We start from the raw sequence: 15,499 nt of genomic DNA on the forward strand, positions 1-15,499 counted from the left end.
TAAATAAAAAAATATATAAAAATAAATGATGCACGCACACATGCACGAGATTGAGATTGCAATTTGATATGCGATTATTTGGTAATTTTTTAAATGGACGCAAGCAATAAATGGATCTATTATATTAAACAATATCACATTTATTATACATTATTTTTTTTGTCTTGTAGGTTATGTTATTGCTAAAACAAAGGCATTTTTTTTACAATAGCTACTTGCATTTTGTCTTGGGAACCTTTTTTTTTTAATGATTTTTTGAAGCAGCCATCTACACATTTTCAATACCACTTGTCCTAATTAAGGAGGTGCGTGTGCTGGTATCATGAAAAATCAACTTTTTTAGCTTTTAAATACATTTTATTGTGCACTTGGAGTCTCACAGATTTTAGAAAAAATTATCTATCCCTCCAGATGTTCCAGAGATACTTTTTGCAGAGATTCTGTTTGGGGGATATTTTTACTCCGTTCAGTTTGACCCATTTTCTATTACGTATTTGTATCTGTGACGTCACAGTATTTGGGGCGGCACTACCCAATAAGTAAAGGGTGTGGCCAAATCCGCCATGTTTATTACTCGGAGAGAATTTTGTAGTCCAAACAACTCAAGGATTTTTCATTTCATTGAGTGTTCAGTTCTTTCAATCTATGGAAACGACCAACACAGTAAATCGGTAAGCTTAAGACGACACAAAAATAATAAACTGTATTTCACTTTCATATTATTGCGTGTCTATGATGCCCTCGTTTTCATAGCATTAGCATAGCATCAGTCTTTCTGCTAATTACCGCGCTGTGCGTCTATTTTCACTTCTTGTGGGCATTTTTTTGAGTAGTTGTATGAATGTGCTGTATTATTTTTTTGGAAACACAATAATGTGTTAAATGCATTTGTTAGCTTCTCGCTAACGCTAACATTAGCTTACTGATGAACGTGTTCATAAATATTGTGAGGGGATTTATTTTGTTATATATGTATGGACAAGTCTATATATTATAAACTCCAAGACCAAGCAAACTCTGGGTAAAAAGAAATTGTATCAATTATAAATGAATTAAGTAAAAAGAGGACATTATTCTTCAAGTTTACAGCCAACAAGTCAATCAACCCAAGTTAATTGAAAAGCTTAAATTGTGACATAAAGTCAGGACAGTATGTTGTTAATATCAAGTATTAGTAGACATTAAAAAATTCAACTTTTAGGTATGCGTTGCATGACGCATCATGACTGATGTGATATTCGTTGGAGGAATGCCTGATGCCTTTTCTGCGCTGTCAACACAATAACACCAAGTGCCCGCTGACCTTCCATCTGCAGCTGCTGGCCCACAAGGCTGATGGGAGGCTCAGAGGAAGGTAGAAACCATAAACACCAGCAGGGGGGAGAGTAAACACACGCTGGACGTTTTCACTTTCAAACTGTTTGAATTCATTTACATACAGTTTAGTCAGAGGGGTTAGCACAAAATATTATTGCTTTCTACTTACACTGCAAAATGAATGGAATTTGATTAATATTAGCCATGTTTTCAACAAGCGAGACAGTTCAGTTCACCACTGTATGGTTGTGGTTACTAAACCCTGTCATTAGTGTTATAGTAAGTTTATTTATGGATATTTTGGGCAAATAATGCATACTAAACTGAAAGGCAAAACAAATACAGTAATCCCTCGTTTATCGCGGATAATTGGTTCCAAAAACCACCCGCGATAAGTGAAATCCGCGAAGTACGGTCATCAACAAGAAGTACTGGGCAAGCTAACGAGTTAGCAAAAAAATGCTAATTCACGATCGTGCTAACACGCGAAAACGGACTTCTAAAAGAATGTAAACGAACATTTGGAGCAATACTATATTGTCCTAAAGGTTAGACACATGTTTCCTCAATTTAGAAGTTTTATTTTGACTTTTAAATGTTTTTTTAATTTGGAAAAAAAATCCGCGATGTAATGAAGCCGCGATAAACGAAACGCGAAGTAGCGAGGGATCACTGTAAAACCTCCATGTTGACCTCATATTCAGCCCTACTGTGATTTCATCTCCACTTTCTTAATGAATTTATTTATGTCCTCAACCATCAGCTGGGGTTCTTCCATGGCTGCAAAATGACCCCCACGGGCCATTTGCGAGTAGGTGAGGAGGTTATGGAATTTCTGTTGGACCCACAGCTTTGGAGTGTGCATCAGCTCGTTGGGGAAACATGCATATCCAGTCGGCACCGTCACCGGTATCCTGGAAACAGTGGATCATGGGTGAGTTATATCTACAGTTGTATTCCAAATAGTTATAATCATTCCTCAAATAGTGAAGGGGTACACCAACTTAACTCACTTGGTGTGGGGAGAGCCAAGGCGGGAAAAGTTTTCCTTATAAAACCTCATTGAGGGAATGATGCAGCCAGACGTCCAGTAGATCATTACGTTAGTCAGCAGGTCATCCAAGGAGAACTTCCTTCATGGCACACAAAGATGCACATCACAGACTGCCATTTTGTGAATTTGTTAATAATTGCACATCTCTTAAACATCAAGCAAACTAAAGTGCCTCTATTGAGCTGGTCTCAAATACCAAGTAAACGCACCAATTTATTAGGCACACCATAAGTCAAAGAGTATTAGAGCACTCGTGGTGCTGTGACATTCCGATTATCGGATTAACCGTGTTTATTCATAAAATGTGTACTCTGTTTAACGCAATTATTATACCTGGTGAGTCCTCCGTCCTCCAGGTTTCGAAAGTCATGACTTGTCCATGTTGAGAACTTCTCCAGAATGTATGCAGCCAAGCCGACCGGGGAATCATTCAGTCCTCGACCTAAGGGGAAAAAAATACTTTGACCAGAAGTAGACACAAAATCCTGACTAGTCTGCACCGAAAAATAGAAATGAGTAATTTAGCACAATGTTGTCTAACGGTAGTTGTTGGTTCTCACCTGCCGTGTCAGGTTTGGTGGCCTGGATGTGCATGTAGCCAGTCTCCTTGATGGACTCCACAAACAATTTTTGCACGCAGGGGTAGAGACGCTCAAGGTCCGTACTGGTAAAGCCGAACAACTTGGGGAAGTGGCGGCCGAGCAAGATCGATAAAGTTATGCTCAGTCCAGGTTTGGAAGGTGGAGCAAAGTTTACATGCAAGCCTTTGACGATCCTGAAGAATATGAAGAACGCTTTAGATTATTTGCAGGGTTACCTTGTGCTCCCTGCTCAGAAGTCATTCATCAACCTAGTAAACATTTAAATTGGCAACTATGAAGTAATAATTGAGCTTTACTCAGCATAATAGCCCCCCAAAAAAAAGACGAATCAACTTTTTGGAAATCTTCCTGTAGTACACCTGAGGATTTCTCATGGTATGCGAATGTTTTGAAGCAAACAGTGCCATCTAGTGGACAGGGTGATGTACTGCATAAACACCACTGTGAACAACCTCACAAATATTGTTTATGTCGGTTTTTTTTTTTGGGATTAACAACTCTAATACAACTCCATCTGGCTGTCAGAGTGGGTTTTCATACTTGGGTTCCAACTGAGCCATGTTGGTGGTGACAAGCCATCCCCAGTCTCCTCCGTGAGCGTAGAACTGCTGAAAGCCCAGACGCCTCATCAGTTTGTGGAAGACGCGAGCAGCACACACTGAAGTAAATCCTGTTCAAATGCATAGATTGAGGAATTGTCAGTTGTCAGACAGAATTGAATATTGCCTCAATGTTCAAGCTAACAATTGTTTGCTAGTTTGCCAGATGCACCTTACCTTTCTTATGTGGTGCTTCTGAGTAGCCATAGCCGGGTATGGATGGGCATACCACCTCAAAAACAAGGGCCTGAGGGTCTGATGGCTCTGTTAGCAGTGGGATTGCCCCATAAAATTCATAGAAAGACCCAGGCCAGCCATGAACCATTATGAGAGGAATCGGATCGGTCCCCTCTGGCACCCGTTTGGGTTTCACATGGACATAGTGAACGTCAATGCCTAGATTGGATTTGGAAGGAGAAGTCAGGACGACAAGACAAGTGGGCTTGTGTCAGTGACAGAAACAAACCTTCAATGTTGGTTTTAAAGTGAGGATATTGATTAAGTCTGTCCACTTGTCTTCTCCAGTCAAAGTCATTCCTCCAATAAGAAACGACTTTGCTCAGGTATTCCGAATTGAAACCGTAATGGAACTGGCTGTCCTCCAGTGAGGGAACTGGGCGCGTTTGGTCTATTCTTCTGTGTAGGTCCTGAATGAAAATAACATGAATACAAACTGTTAAAGAAAAAAACATTTTGCATTTTCCGATAATGAGGAGGAGATTTGATGTTACCTCCAATTCTGCATCGCTGGTGGTCACTTTAAAAGGGTGGATGGTAGTGTCCTGCTCACCATCAGGTTCTGGACCGACCCCCCACCAGCCATCCTCTGTCTTCAAAACATGGCTTCTTCTTCGAAGCACCAGCAGGAGGACGGCTCCTCCAACCACCAGACCAATCAGAACCTCTATCAACATGATTACTGAGTAGAGAAAAAGGACAAATGGAATTTAACTAAAATAAGAAAGCACCACTGAAATTAAGACACTTCTTTTTATTTATTAAATAATAAGATTGACACTCCTGGAACAGATATGTACAGACACTGGACTCTCCCCGTACTAATTGACAGTTAATTGAAAACTCACCCATTTATTTTTCAAGGCCCCATTCAAAACCAAGCAATAGAAATTTCAAACACCAAACAGTGCTGTAATAATTTTTTTGTCGACTCTTTCAAGAATCCAATAATCGCATTTACTTATTTGCCTGGAAGGCCACAAAATTTCAGTTAGCACCCGCTATGTACTTCCCCACTCTGACATAATCCTGATTTCGAGATTAACTAAATACCTCTCTATTTCATCATACTGGGACAAAGTGGAATTGCCCAGCAAAGATGATAGAATTCCATTTTGATTGATGCTACAGTTTCAGTCATCATAATATATTGTATATTTAACAATCTGTTGACAAGTCTGCTTGCCCTGGCGCTAATATTTGCATAATGCCAAATAAAGCAATTAGCAAAATATTAGAATACTCTCACAATGTGGCAGCACGTGGGATTAACATAATCACATCTTTTTTTAATTGTGCATAATGTTTTGGAGAGCGAGAGGACTGAAATAATGGAGGAGGGCGTGTGCTACAATAGTTGGGAGCAGGCTATTTGTATGAGAGCTTAACACGCAGCTCGCGAGCCAAGAGTTAACGGAAAAATGTGGGAGCTGTGAGTCAGACAAATATGCGTGTTGCGTTGGGCCCAGCACAGAGGATTATGAGAAGAACAGCCGCTTGGGAAATATGCGCGCTTGGCCAAAAAGGACATTGTAAACACGACAATGCACCCACGACTGACATAACAATTTAGTGTATTCATAAAACGCAAAAATATTTACAAGCAAAAAAAAATAAAAAGGGGAGGGGCTAATACGAACATACGACACGACGATATAAAATAGTTTTCGCAAAACAACCAGTACGGATTTAATTATTAACAAGAAAAACGTTTCAATTACTGTCCTGAACTTCAAACCAAGGATTACAGAAGAGCGATTTAAGATTTTTTTTTAAGAATATAATCTTGTAACACTGTTAGCGATCATAATTTTTAATGACATAGTTCGCTTTATGGAAGTGAACCCGAAGTAAAGGTTACCTGGTTTTTTTTCCTGCTGCAATGCGTGCTGGGCTCTTCCACTTGTGACCACGGACACTGTGGTCGCCCTCTGTCCCGATTTAACACAAAAATTTCAAGTGAACCTTTGGAGTTGCGTCCACATTCCAGAAGTGCATGATGGGAAACGTAGTTGTTTGTCAGTAAAACGGAAAAACGCATTCAGGAAGAGTAAACAGAAAAACACGGTAAAAGCTTCGATTTAAATTATGAATGCTAAAATATGAATTTGCAACTCAACTTTAAAAAAAATTCAAAATGTTATCTTTTTTTGACTTCAAATTATATAATGTCAAATTAAAGTGTTTTAATTTTATACCTCAGACTTGCTCAATAAATCGGCTCAAATTTGGGCATAATTGTAGTTTCAAGATAAATTGATTGAATTTATGCTCTTTGAGCTGTCCACTGTTAACGGCAATCGAATGATTGAACACTCCTAATATGAAGTTAGCTGCCATGCAAGCTTACATAGCCATATTTGCATCCAAAATCAAATAAAGGCACACGTTATACATGAGTAAATAAACATTTATTGAATATATAACTGTTGTCAGCAAATGTTAGGAAAGATGTTGAGGTTTGTAAGAAAATCAGGTCTCGTTTCAAGTCATGTCCATATAATAATTTGGATCTGGGTCCAAATAAAATTTTAGCCACTTAATTTACTCTAAATTAGACTTGAAAACCTTCAGGGGTCATCCCAAATTAAAATAACTGAAAGCTCCTCTAACGAAATGAAGGTGCCAACGTTGCTCAATGAGCAAACCATTTTTTCAGCCCGTACCTCGCATTTTGCCCATCTACACTTTCACAGACAATCACAAAAATGTGATCTAATGCCTTGCAGGATAATAACTAGAACCATGTTAAAATCCTAAACTCAATGTACAGATAGCATGTAGAAATCACATTTCTGCTTGAATTGAATGAGCTCATCTAGCTCGTTAAATCCTCCTCGTCACACTTTTCTATTACTCTCCCATCAATTCCACTCAGGTCGGTGCTGTGCTCCCAGCAACCACAGTTAACTTAGTCCGGGCAGCAATACTCCTTCTCAACTATGTTAGTCTGTCTCCATATTGCCGCTGTGCGTTTCTTTAGACACCATCAGTCTCATCAATTTCCCATGCAGCTTCTCAATCTTCTTCACATCCTGAGCCTGGTCCGTCTTGTACTGTATACACTGAGGAGGGACAGACAGAGACAATGGTTACATAACTATTCTGATAATCTATACGAGAATTAATAATTAAGTTTCGGTGGCCAGCTTTATTCCACCGACTGTACATTGGGTGGCAGGGCAGGATTTAAAAAAAAAAAAAAAAAAAAGTTCTCATTGCTCACTTTATGCCACCCAAAATACAATGGAAAATGTCAATATTTAGCTTTTTTATCTGTTAATTTTGATGAATAAATATGAATGAATAACTGCTTGTGACACCACACTTACCACGGAATCGTCCGTCACTTTAATGCAAATTTTGCCGTCACAGTGCCTGTACTTGATTACCACTCTGGCCTAAAAAGAGGGGACAAACAAATTTCATCAAAAATGAATCCAACATCTGTTTTCTCTTCCTCAGGGCTAACGGAAGGCTAAAATGCTAGGTGGCTAGCCTGGTGGCTCCTACTAAAGAAGCAGTTTACCTTCATGGGATCCGTCAGATAGAGTTTTTCGGCCGCACGAGCAAACTCCTCCCAAGTCTGAAAGTAAGGCATTATATTGGATGAGGTGAAAAACCGTATTATATCAAACAATTTGAGTGAGACGGGGTGAGAGCTATGCTAACTTCTGAACACCACATCAGCAGCGACCTGAAAGCAACGTGTGACGCGATAAGTAGTTCCGGGTTGCTCTTTAAAAACAAATTTAAGTTTTTGTTTCGAGTGAACAAACTAAAAATTACATTAAATAAAACAATCATCATTACATTTTGAGAATTTTCGGTAAATACAACGTTTATACAATAAATTCTAGCTGCTGCCACAAAAAACCTGTGCAATCTAAAACTGTCCGCTAGAGAGAGCCATTGCATTACATAGCTCTGAGAGAAAAAAACGTGTACACTAAAGTACTGTATAATTCAGATTATATATATAATATGTTAATATATATAATATATATATAATATGTTAATATATATAATATATATATATTATATGCTATATTATATATATGATATATATTAAAAAAAGAAAACAGTCAAATAATCAGGACAAAACCTTTCCATTAACACCTGTACGGACTTTGATATTCATATGCTTAAATGTAAATCATCATTTTAAAATTACTATTTAAATGACATTGTTGTAGTACTACATTACAAGTACTACAAGGTGCATCTGAAGAGACCACATCCAATGCGATATTGATGAAAACTGTGGTCCAGCACTCAGGAGCTGGTGGACTATTTTGTCCATTTTGTATGAGATATTTCCAGCCATGTTTTTTTTTTCCTATACGTTTGAGCATTTATGATATTCAGAATTTATAAATCTGGAGTACGATCATAACTGTTCAATTATGAGTTGCGTGTAAAAGAGGACAGCGGTGTTGGAGTTGTGATCACAGTTTACATGTTTACAGTGTCGCAAGTATGAAATGCATTTAGCGACTGAGAATGTATTTTTAGGTTATGTAAAGAAAGAGCAGATGAGCTGTATGAATTCAGTTTAACTCCGAGACCAATGTTTAAGGTTTCCTCCAAACGGTTCAAATTATGTACAGTACAATCAACACAAGAGCCACAGCGGCTCCGTTTGGTTGTCAGAGGCAACCTGGACGTGCTCCGTCTCGCGACTGCGTCATATGCTGCCTTCAAATACAATGGGAAATCGAGAACATTCCCAAAGGGGCGAATTCCCGACAAAGTAGACAACCGTCACTCGTATGCGCACCCGTGCACACGCACGCAAACTCACTCACTCACTCACTCACTCACTCACTCACTCACTCACTCACTCACTCACTCACTCACTCACTCACTCACTCACTCACTCACTCACTCACTCACTCACTCACTCACTCACAGTTTATTTGCAACATTTTTTTACAGTGCAGGTATAAAAAAATGTTAAAAATAACGAATACATTGTTTTAGTCCAAAATAAATTTTGAGTTGTGTATTATTAGCAAATGCATTTGAATGGCATTTCAAACATTGTGTCGTAAGTGAAGACGCACTCGGAAAGTTTACGGCGTGTCCCTGAACGCAGCACTTGTTACAGGGAAGACTGAGCTGCAGCCGACTGGTATCTGAGCGGCTCGGCGCCGCATCACATCTATTCGTCACGAAACCCCGAGGTCCACTGCGATTTTTTTTATACCCCCCTCCTCACTTTACTTTCAGTGAGCCGTCATCAGAAGTGGAAGAGCAAAACATTAGACCATGTAGGATTTGACTGCTAGGGGCACTGATTTTTATTTTTTTTCATTTTATTTATGTGTACTTTTTATCGGCTGGTCCATAAACTAAAAGCACACGCCGCTTCTCATTCACTTCTTCGCCTTGCACAGTTTGCACGCCTGAACTTTGGAGGAAACTACCAAGTTACACGTCGTTGAAATACCAGCCTATCTGCAAAATAGTCGACGTGACAACACTTCCAACATGAGGTAAGAAGCTCCAGATTTTGTTAAACACTGCCGTTCGATAACATGATGGAAGTTGTAAGAACAACGCAAACTAGCGTGGATTTGATGCAACGTCGCGGCTCCCTAAAGTTTGCATGAATTTGAATTTCCAGAATATCCACCTAGTCCGGTTGGCTGTTTTCGTTACGAAATACTGTCAACTTTGTGAACGCCGACTGCCTACAGTATCGGTAACTTGCTTGTACAGCATTTTGGGGTTGGAATGGCGTGTGTGCTGTTTTCTGCTGCTACTCCCACACAACACAGGAGGGATTATGATGGGGTGCTGTGTATTTGATGCAACATTAGATGGACACCCCAACACAACCAAATGGTGTGAATTAACTTCATCTAAGCATTTTTCTGTACACTAGCCAATATGTCCACTTAAAACGAAATGTTCACTGAATGTAAAATACATATGGCAAAGCTAGAAAGACAAGGGCTCACGCACATGGCAGGGTGTCATAATAATACCGCGACAATATTGTATGCGTAAACCCAAGCCCGTATCTTACCCAGCAGCGAAGGTTGGCGAGTGTTTCCGCATGGCCAGAATGTTGAGTTCGTTCAAGGTCGCAAACGGTCCCAAAGATGTTCGCCAACCGTTTTAATAGTCATCTTCTGCTTTTAACTTTAAGAGTTATTAAACATGTTCAGATTTTTATGAGAGAAAAAATCTGAACTGACAAAAACCGCAACGTTTTGCATCTGTTTGCAACTTTTTAGTAACCCTGAAAAAACGCTCAGTGAGATAGATGATAGAAGATAACCAATACAGTAATCCCTCGTTTATCGCGAATAATTGGTTCGAAAACCCACCCGTGATAAGGGAAATCCGCGAAGTACGATCACCAACAAGAAGTACTGGGCAGGCTAACGAGTTAGCGGAAAGATGCTAATTCGCGATCGTGCTAACACGCGAAAACGGACTTCTAAAGGAATGTAAACGAACATTTGGAGCAATACTACATTGTCCTAAAGGTTAGACACGTTTCCTCAATTTTAGAAGTTTTATTTTGACTTTTGAATGTTTTTTTTTTAATTTTGAAAAAAAATCTGCGATGTAATGAAGCCACGATAAACGAAACGCGAAGTAGCGAGGGATCACTGTATACCGTTTGGCACTCACATAGTTAGAAGTGAAAATGGGAGTGTCCTTGAAACATATCAGGTGTTCATTTCGAGGCAAATTAAGTTGGATGACACAGATGCCCAGTTTTTTTTCTGCAAACAAGAATAACATAATACTGGCTGTCTTTCCAAAGGGCAACAATGATCCCAAGCTGCATGAATGCATCTGCTCCATTTCATTTCATTCCCTAACAACTTCAGTGCAAGTGTGTGGTTTCTATTTATTTTTATCCGGGATAAACCCATTGCGAATTTGTGTTAAAGGATTCATGCAGTAGGTGGCTCGGTGGCGCACTGGGTAGCACATCCGCCTCACAGTTAGGAGGGTGCGGGTTCGATTCCACCTCCGACCCTCCCTGTGTGGAGTTTGCATGTTCTCCCCGGGCCCGCGTGGGTTTTCTCCGGGCACTCCGGTTTCCTCCCACATTCCAAAAACATGCTTGGTAGGCCGATTGGAGACTCCAAATTGTCCCTAGGTGTGAGTGTGAGTGCGATTGGTTGTCTGTCTCTGTGTGCCCTGCGATTGGCTGGCAACCAGTTCAGGGTGTCCCCCGCCTGCTGCCCGATGACGGCTGGGATAGGCTCCAGCACGCCCGCGACCCCCGTGGGGACTATGCGGTTCAGAAGATGGATGGATGGATGGATTCATGCAGAGTGGATGAGGCTTCTTCTTTTTTATTTTTTATTTTTCGTTTCAAAGAAAGCCCCTAATTGAATCCAGCTGTAGGCCAAAGCGAAGTGAACAAAAGCTTTAGTTGTTACCAAAGAGCAGCTTGCTGTCCATGTTCCAGCATGAAAACAATTTCACTGTCTTTTCTGATTGTTTCCATCCTCTTTATATCATTTTTGATAGATGAGATATTATAGCATGTATCTTTTGGAAGTGGATCTGCTGACAGCATTGAAAACTGATGACAGCAGAGAACTGGCTTGTAAACATTTTCCCCTCCTTTCTTATTTAAAGGGGCAGTTCTGCATCCAAAGGGGTTGGTATTTTTGTGTGTCTGCCTGGTGTGTAACATGTCTGTATGAATGGCAGTCTCAGCTGCCCACAGCTGACTCATGCAAGACACCGAGCGGCAGATGGGCAGCACAGCCCCACTTAACATTTGTATAAACGCTCTCTGCGTCCACTTCAGTTGAGTTACTGTTTCAAAATGTCGAGTGAATGATATTCACTCCTTCTTTGATTATTACTGTTGCCTTCTTGTGCTGAGCAGCCAGAAAAGATACAGTTCAGTTTCTCATATCATTTTTTTTAAATTTCAGCTTTGCAGCCATTCATTCATTCATTCATTCATTCATTCATTCATTCATTCATTCATTCATTCATTCGTTCATTCGTTCATTCGTTCGTTCGTTCGTTCGTTCATTCATGTTTTTTATTTTTGGCACAAACTGTACCCTATTTTAAACTTGGTTTATGAATTCTATGATTGCTTGTGCATTTGTCTTAAGTTCTACTGATTTTATTCAACCATACAGAAGGCCGGGGTTTATTTTTTTTAAAAAAAGAGCTTTTGGGAAAGCAGATATTTGAACACAAAAAATCGAGAAAGGCAGGTGGAGAGATAATATAAATTATAATTGTTACAGCATTCTTCCAAGTCAAGAGTTACTCGTCTGCTTCATTTATGTCTACATGCATGACTATTACACTGTGCTGCCTCCTGGTGGCCAAGTTGGGTACAACAGAAGGATCACTACAATGAAATGAATTGCAAAAATCGAGAAAGGCAGGTGGAGAGATAATATAAATTATAATTGTTACAGCATTCTTCTAAGTCAAGAGTTACTCGTCTGCTTCATTTATGGCTACGTGTATGACTATTACACTGTGCTGCCTCCTGGTGGCCAAGTTGGGTACAACAGAAGGATCACTACAATGAAATGAATTGCAGCATTAAATCATCACGCCAAAAAACACAGATATGAAGATTCGCTTTGCCAGCGTGCTGTTACAGCAAAGCTGTCTTCGTAGTGGTCCTGTTTGGAGGGACAAAGTTCCCATCAATGGCAATGTATTGATCAACACATTGCATTTGACAGAACTTGGTCCGAAATAATGTGCTGAAAGAAACGGTGGTGGTCAGATGATTTGCCTGCAATGTGTCAAGTCGCACATAATGCTGATGTCGGCTTATTGTGGCAAGGAAGATAAGCGGCATCGTCAGGGTTACTGGACTGTGAAGAGTCATGGTAACAAGCCCTGACAACTGTGGACAGGCGACGTGCCTCCCAGGCGCTGCAGTTGACACCACAGATAAAAAACAGAAGCTGAGACCTGTTTACTTGCAGCGGCGGAACTCATGAGTTTGAGTTGGCCTGCGACCAGTTGGATCTGAACGAGGCCTTAATGAACCTGAGGCCAATTTGGAATGTAAATAAATTAATTCAATTGAGTTTCTTCAGCCATGACATAATTAGCTGGGCTGGGTGAAGATCCAGAGCCACTTTCAAGTGATGGCCAGTCACAGGACTACATTAAAATACAGTGATCCCTCGCTACTTCGCGGTTCATTTATCGTAGCTTCACTACATCGCGGATTTATTTTCCAAATCAAAAAAACATTTAAAAGTCAAAATAAAACTTCTAAATTGAGGAAACGTGTCTAACCTTTAAGACAATGTGGTATTGCTCCAAATGTTCGTTTACATTCCTTTAGAAGTCCGTTTTCGCGTGTTAGCACGATCGTGAATTAGCATCTTTCCGCTAACTCGTTAGCCTGCCCAGTACTTCTTGTTGGTGACCGTACTTCGCGGATTTCATTTATCGCGGGTGGTTTTTGGAACCAATTATCTTCGATGAATGAGGGATTACTGTACTATAATATCGAGCCAAAAATTAGGCATTATATGTTATAATTTTAACACAGATTAGGATTAGCTAGTCACGTTAGCCCTCATTGTTATGAAATTTTAATCTGCACGTTCATGATAAAATTTGAATTACAAGATGGATATACAGTAATATTATGGATGAAGGCTGTTGCTGGGCGTCAGCAATTTACTTTGAAGTTCTCAGAAAGATTTAAATCACCACCATCTGCTCTTCACACCACGCCATCTCTTATATATATTCTTCCTGACAATCCATTCCTAATCCCCCCACAGTCCCTACTGCCCTTTTTCCCCCTCAAATTGACAGATTTCCTCTGAGGTAGGATTTGTAAAAAAAAAGTATTATATTTTTGTCCCAGATAAATCTTATGTCTAGTGTTATTTGTCTGCTGGCTGTTCTTCAAATTCTGCCCCATCGCTCCCTGAGGCTTGTTTTTGTATAATTTTTCCATGTGGAAGACGCTGCTTCAGTCACTTAAACCACACTCGGTCCTTTTATTTTTATAATCTGGATTGCATCCCTAGAAAGTTTCCCTCACGGGTTCATTTTATTTAGATTCAATATATTTTTGTCAGTGTGACATTGCAAGGCAAGCATCCGGCTATCTATTAAGATGATGGAACATGTCTGCATTTTTATTGTTATCAGTAAAAGTTATTTTTGCCTTTCTCAAAATAAGTGCATCAATGTGTTTGCAGCAGATAGCAACAGACGTTTACAAAGCTCGAAATATTTCCCATAGTTTATGTGTGATTGATGGAAGGATTGTTTGTCTAACCTGTAAGATGCTGTCCTGCGCTTTTGGTAAGTTCCTGCCACTGACATCACTTATTGGGAATGAGAGGATGGAATGCTGTGAACTTGCAGTTGGGTGTCTAGACGAAGGCCAGCGGTAGCTTGGAAACATAAAAGTTGCAGAGGCTCGCCATATGAAGTGACAGACAGTCGAAGTAGTTTGTCAGGTTGTAAACGTTATCATCTGCTAATATGATATAATGGTTAAATTGTATGTGGTCGTTGTTAAATATGTGAGCTGTTTGTGTCCATGCTAGCAAACCGAGACAATGGTTAGCAATGTGACACTGTGTTTTTTTTTTTGCCTAGCATTAATTAATTAATTAATTAATTTTTTCTTCTTTTTTTTTTTTTTTTTTAAATTTACCCTATAAAAGCTTGCCTAATATGGATTTTACCATGCGTTGTAAATTGTAGCTATGATGTTTCCTAAAAAAAAAAAACGAATCAACTTATTGAGGTCGCATTTAATATAAAATGAGAATACTTGCATAAAAAAAATAAACAAAAATTTACCATTTGTGACTTTACAATTGTCAAAAAATAATTCTCCACGCTAAATTAACAAATTTTTTTGACTGTTACACAACTTCAGGCTTACTCCTTTTGAATTGTATTTCAATGTACCGTATTTTCCGCACTGTAAGGCCACTTAAAAACCTCAAAAGCCTCAGTGCGCCTTATAATCTGGTGCGGTTTATAGTGTGGAAAATACGGTAACTGGTGTTCCCTGGATTATATATATATATATGGACCAATATGGATTCGTGGATGAGGACTAATTTATTAAAGAATGCTTTAGGTGTTTATTTTGTGTGTTGTGTAATATTAACATTTGAGCAATGTTGAGTTATTGATATATTGTTATTGTTTTCACTATTTCGAGTGTTTCTATATTGTGATTGCATTAACGTTTGAACAACGTTGAGTTATTTATTCTATGCGCCTTATAATCCGGTGCACCTTATATATGGACAAAGTTTTAAAATGGGCCATTCATTGAAGGTGCGCCTTATAATGCGGAAAACACGGTAAATTGTAGTCAAATGTCAAACTAAATGAACTTAACTTTTGAGTTTTCACACAATCGGTATTTTATAATGCTCAAACACAATGACAACAAAAATAGAGAACTCAAGGAGTATAAAATAAGTGATGCAAAACGACAAGCCTTCTTATTCTATTGTTAATTCAAGACTGGCTGTCTCAGAAAATCGTTTTCAAATTGATTTTAGTCCAAATAAGGCATGCGCCACTGTCCTGTTGTAGTGTCGAAAAGAACCGTGTGCGCTTGTTGAATAATTCATTTTGCTTGGCTAAGGGAGCATTTTGCACCCAGCTCACGCCAACTATGGGTTTACTTGAATTTCCTGCATAGATTTGGTTTTTCATCGCCGGTTTGT

At 39.3% G+C, this 15,499-nt stretch overlaps 3 protein-coding genes across 4 annotated transcripts in view; 1 reads left to right on the top strand and 2 right to left on the bottom strand.

Moving 5' to 3' along the window:
* Positions 1-1,403: 1,403 nt before the first annotated feature.
* On the bottom strand, positions 1,404-5,801 carry ephx1 (epoxide hydrolase 1, microsomal (xenobiotic)). Of its 2 annotated transcripts, none has more exons than XM_088361405.1 (9): positions 5,674-5,801; positions 4,304-4,493; positions 4,039-4,219; positions 3,750-3,968; positions 3,514-3,643; positions 2,932-3,146; positions 2,705-2,813; positions 2,331-2,450; positions 1,404-2,231 (listed from the first exon to the last, which is right to left on the bottom strand). In XM_088361405.1, the coding sequence occupies exons 2-9, from the start codon at positions 4,484-4,486 to the stop codon at positions 2,024-2,026; spliced, it is 1,365 nt and encodes a 454-aa protein (XP_088217531.1). In that variant the 5' UTR covers positions 4,487-4,493; positions 5,674-5,801; the 3' UTR covers positions 1,404-2,023. The 2 variants fall into 2 exon arrangements, with proteins under 2 accessions (XP_088217531.1, XP_088217530.1); XM_088361404.1 differs by having other exon boundaries at positions 4,304-4,491; positions 5,671-5,801.
* A 397-nt stretch (positions 5,802-6,198) lies between these two features.
* srp9 (signal recognition particle 9) lies at positions 6,199-7,531 on the bottom strand. The gene is made up of 3 exons (XM_088361407.1): positions 7,339-7,531; positions 7,142-7,210; positions 6,199-6,874 (listed from the first exon to the last, which is right to left on the bottom strand). Exons 1-3 carry the CDS (start codon positions 7,408-7,410, stop codon positions 6,755-6,757), a joined length of 261 nt encoding a protein of 86 aa, XP_088217533.1. The 5' UTR covers positions 7,411-7,531; the 3' UTR covers positions 6,199-6,754.
* Positions 7,532-8,893: 1,362 nt separating this feature from the next.
* enah (ENAH actin regulator) overlaps positions 8,894-15,499 on the top strand; it is a 47,360-nt gene continuing 40,754 nt past the window's right edge. The window contains exon 1 of the mRNA XM_088361403.1: positions 8,894-9,307. Within this exon, the coding sequence (XP_088217529.1) occupies positions 9,303-9,307 (5 nt within the window). The 5' untranslated portion in view covers positions 8,894-9,302. The remainder of the gene's footprint in view (positions 9,308-15,499) is intronic.

This window comes from Syngnathus floridae, chromosome 19, assembly GCF_059516105.1.
Source record: "Syngnathus floridae isolate MCC-2025c chromosome 19, RoL_Sflo_1.0, whole genome shotgun sequence".
Lineage (NCBI taxonomy): Eukaryota > Metazoa > Chordata > Actinopteri > Syngnathiformes > Syngnathidae > Syngnathus > Syngnathus floridae.

Coding starts and splice junctions, on each gene's coding strand:
- ephx1 (XM_088361405.1), bottom strand. CDS start 4,486: ATGTTGATAGAGGTTCTGATTGGTCTGGTGGTTGGAGGAGCCGTCCTC. Junction 4,220..4,303: donor CCAGCGATGCAGAATTGGAG/GTAACATCAAAT, acceptor ATTTTCATTCAG/GACCTACACAGAAGAATAGA. Junction 3,147..3,513: donor ATGGCTCAGTTGGAACCCAA/GTATGAAAACCC, acceptor CATATTCTTCAG/GATCGTCAAAGGCTTGCATG.
- srp9 (XM_088361407.1), bottom strand. CDS start 7,410: ATGCCTTACTTTCAGACTTGGGAGGAGTTTGCTCGTGCGGCCGAAAAA. Junction 7,211..7,338: donor ATCTGACGGATCCCATGAAG/GTAAACTGCTTC, acceptor CCCTCTTTTTAG/GCCAGAGTGGTAATCAAGTA. Junction 6,875..7,141: donor AAGTGACGGACGATTCCGTG/GTAAGTGTGGTG, acceptor GTCCCTCCTCAG/TGTATACAGTACAAGACGGA.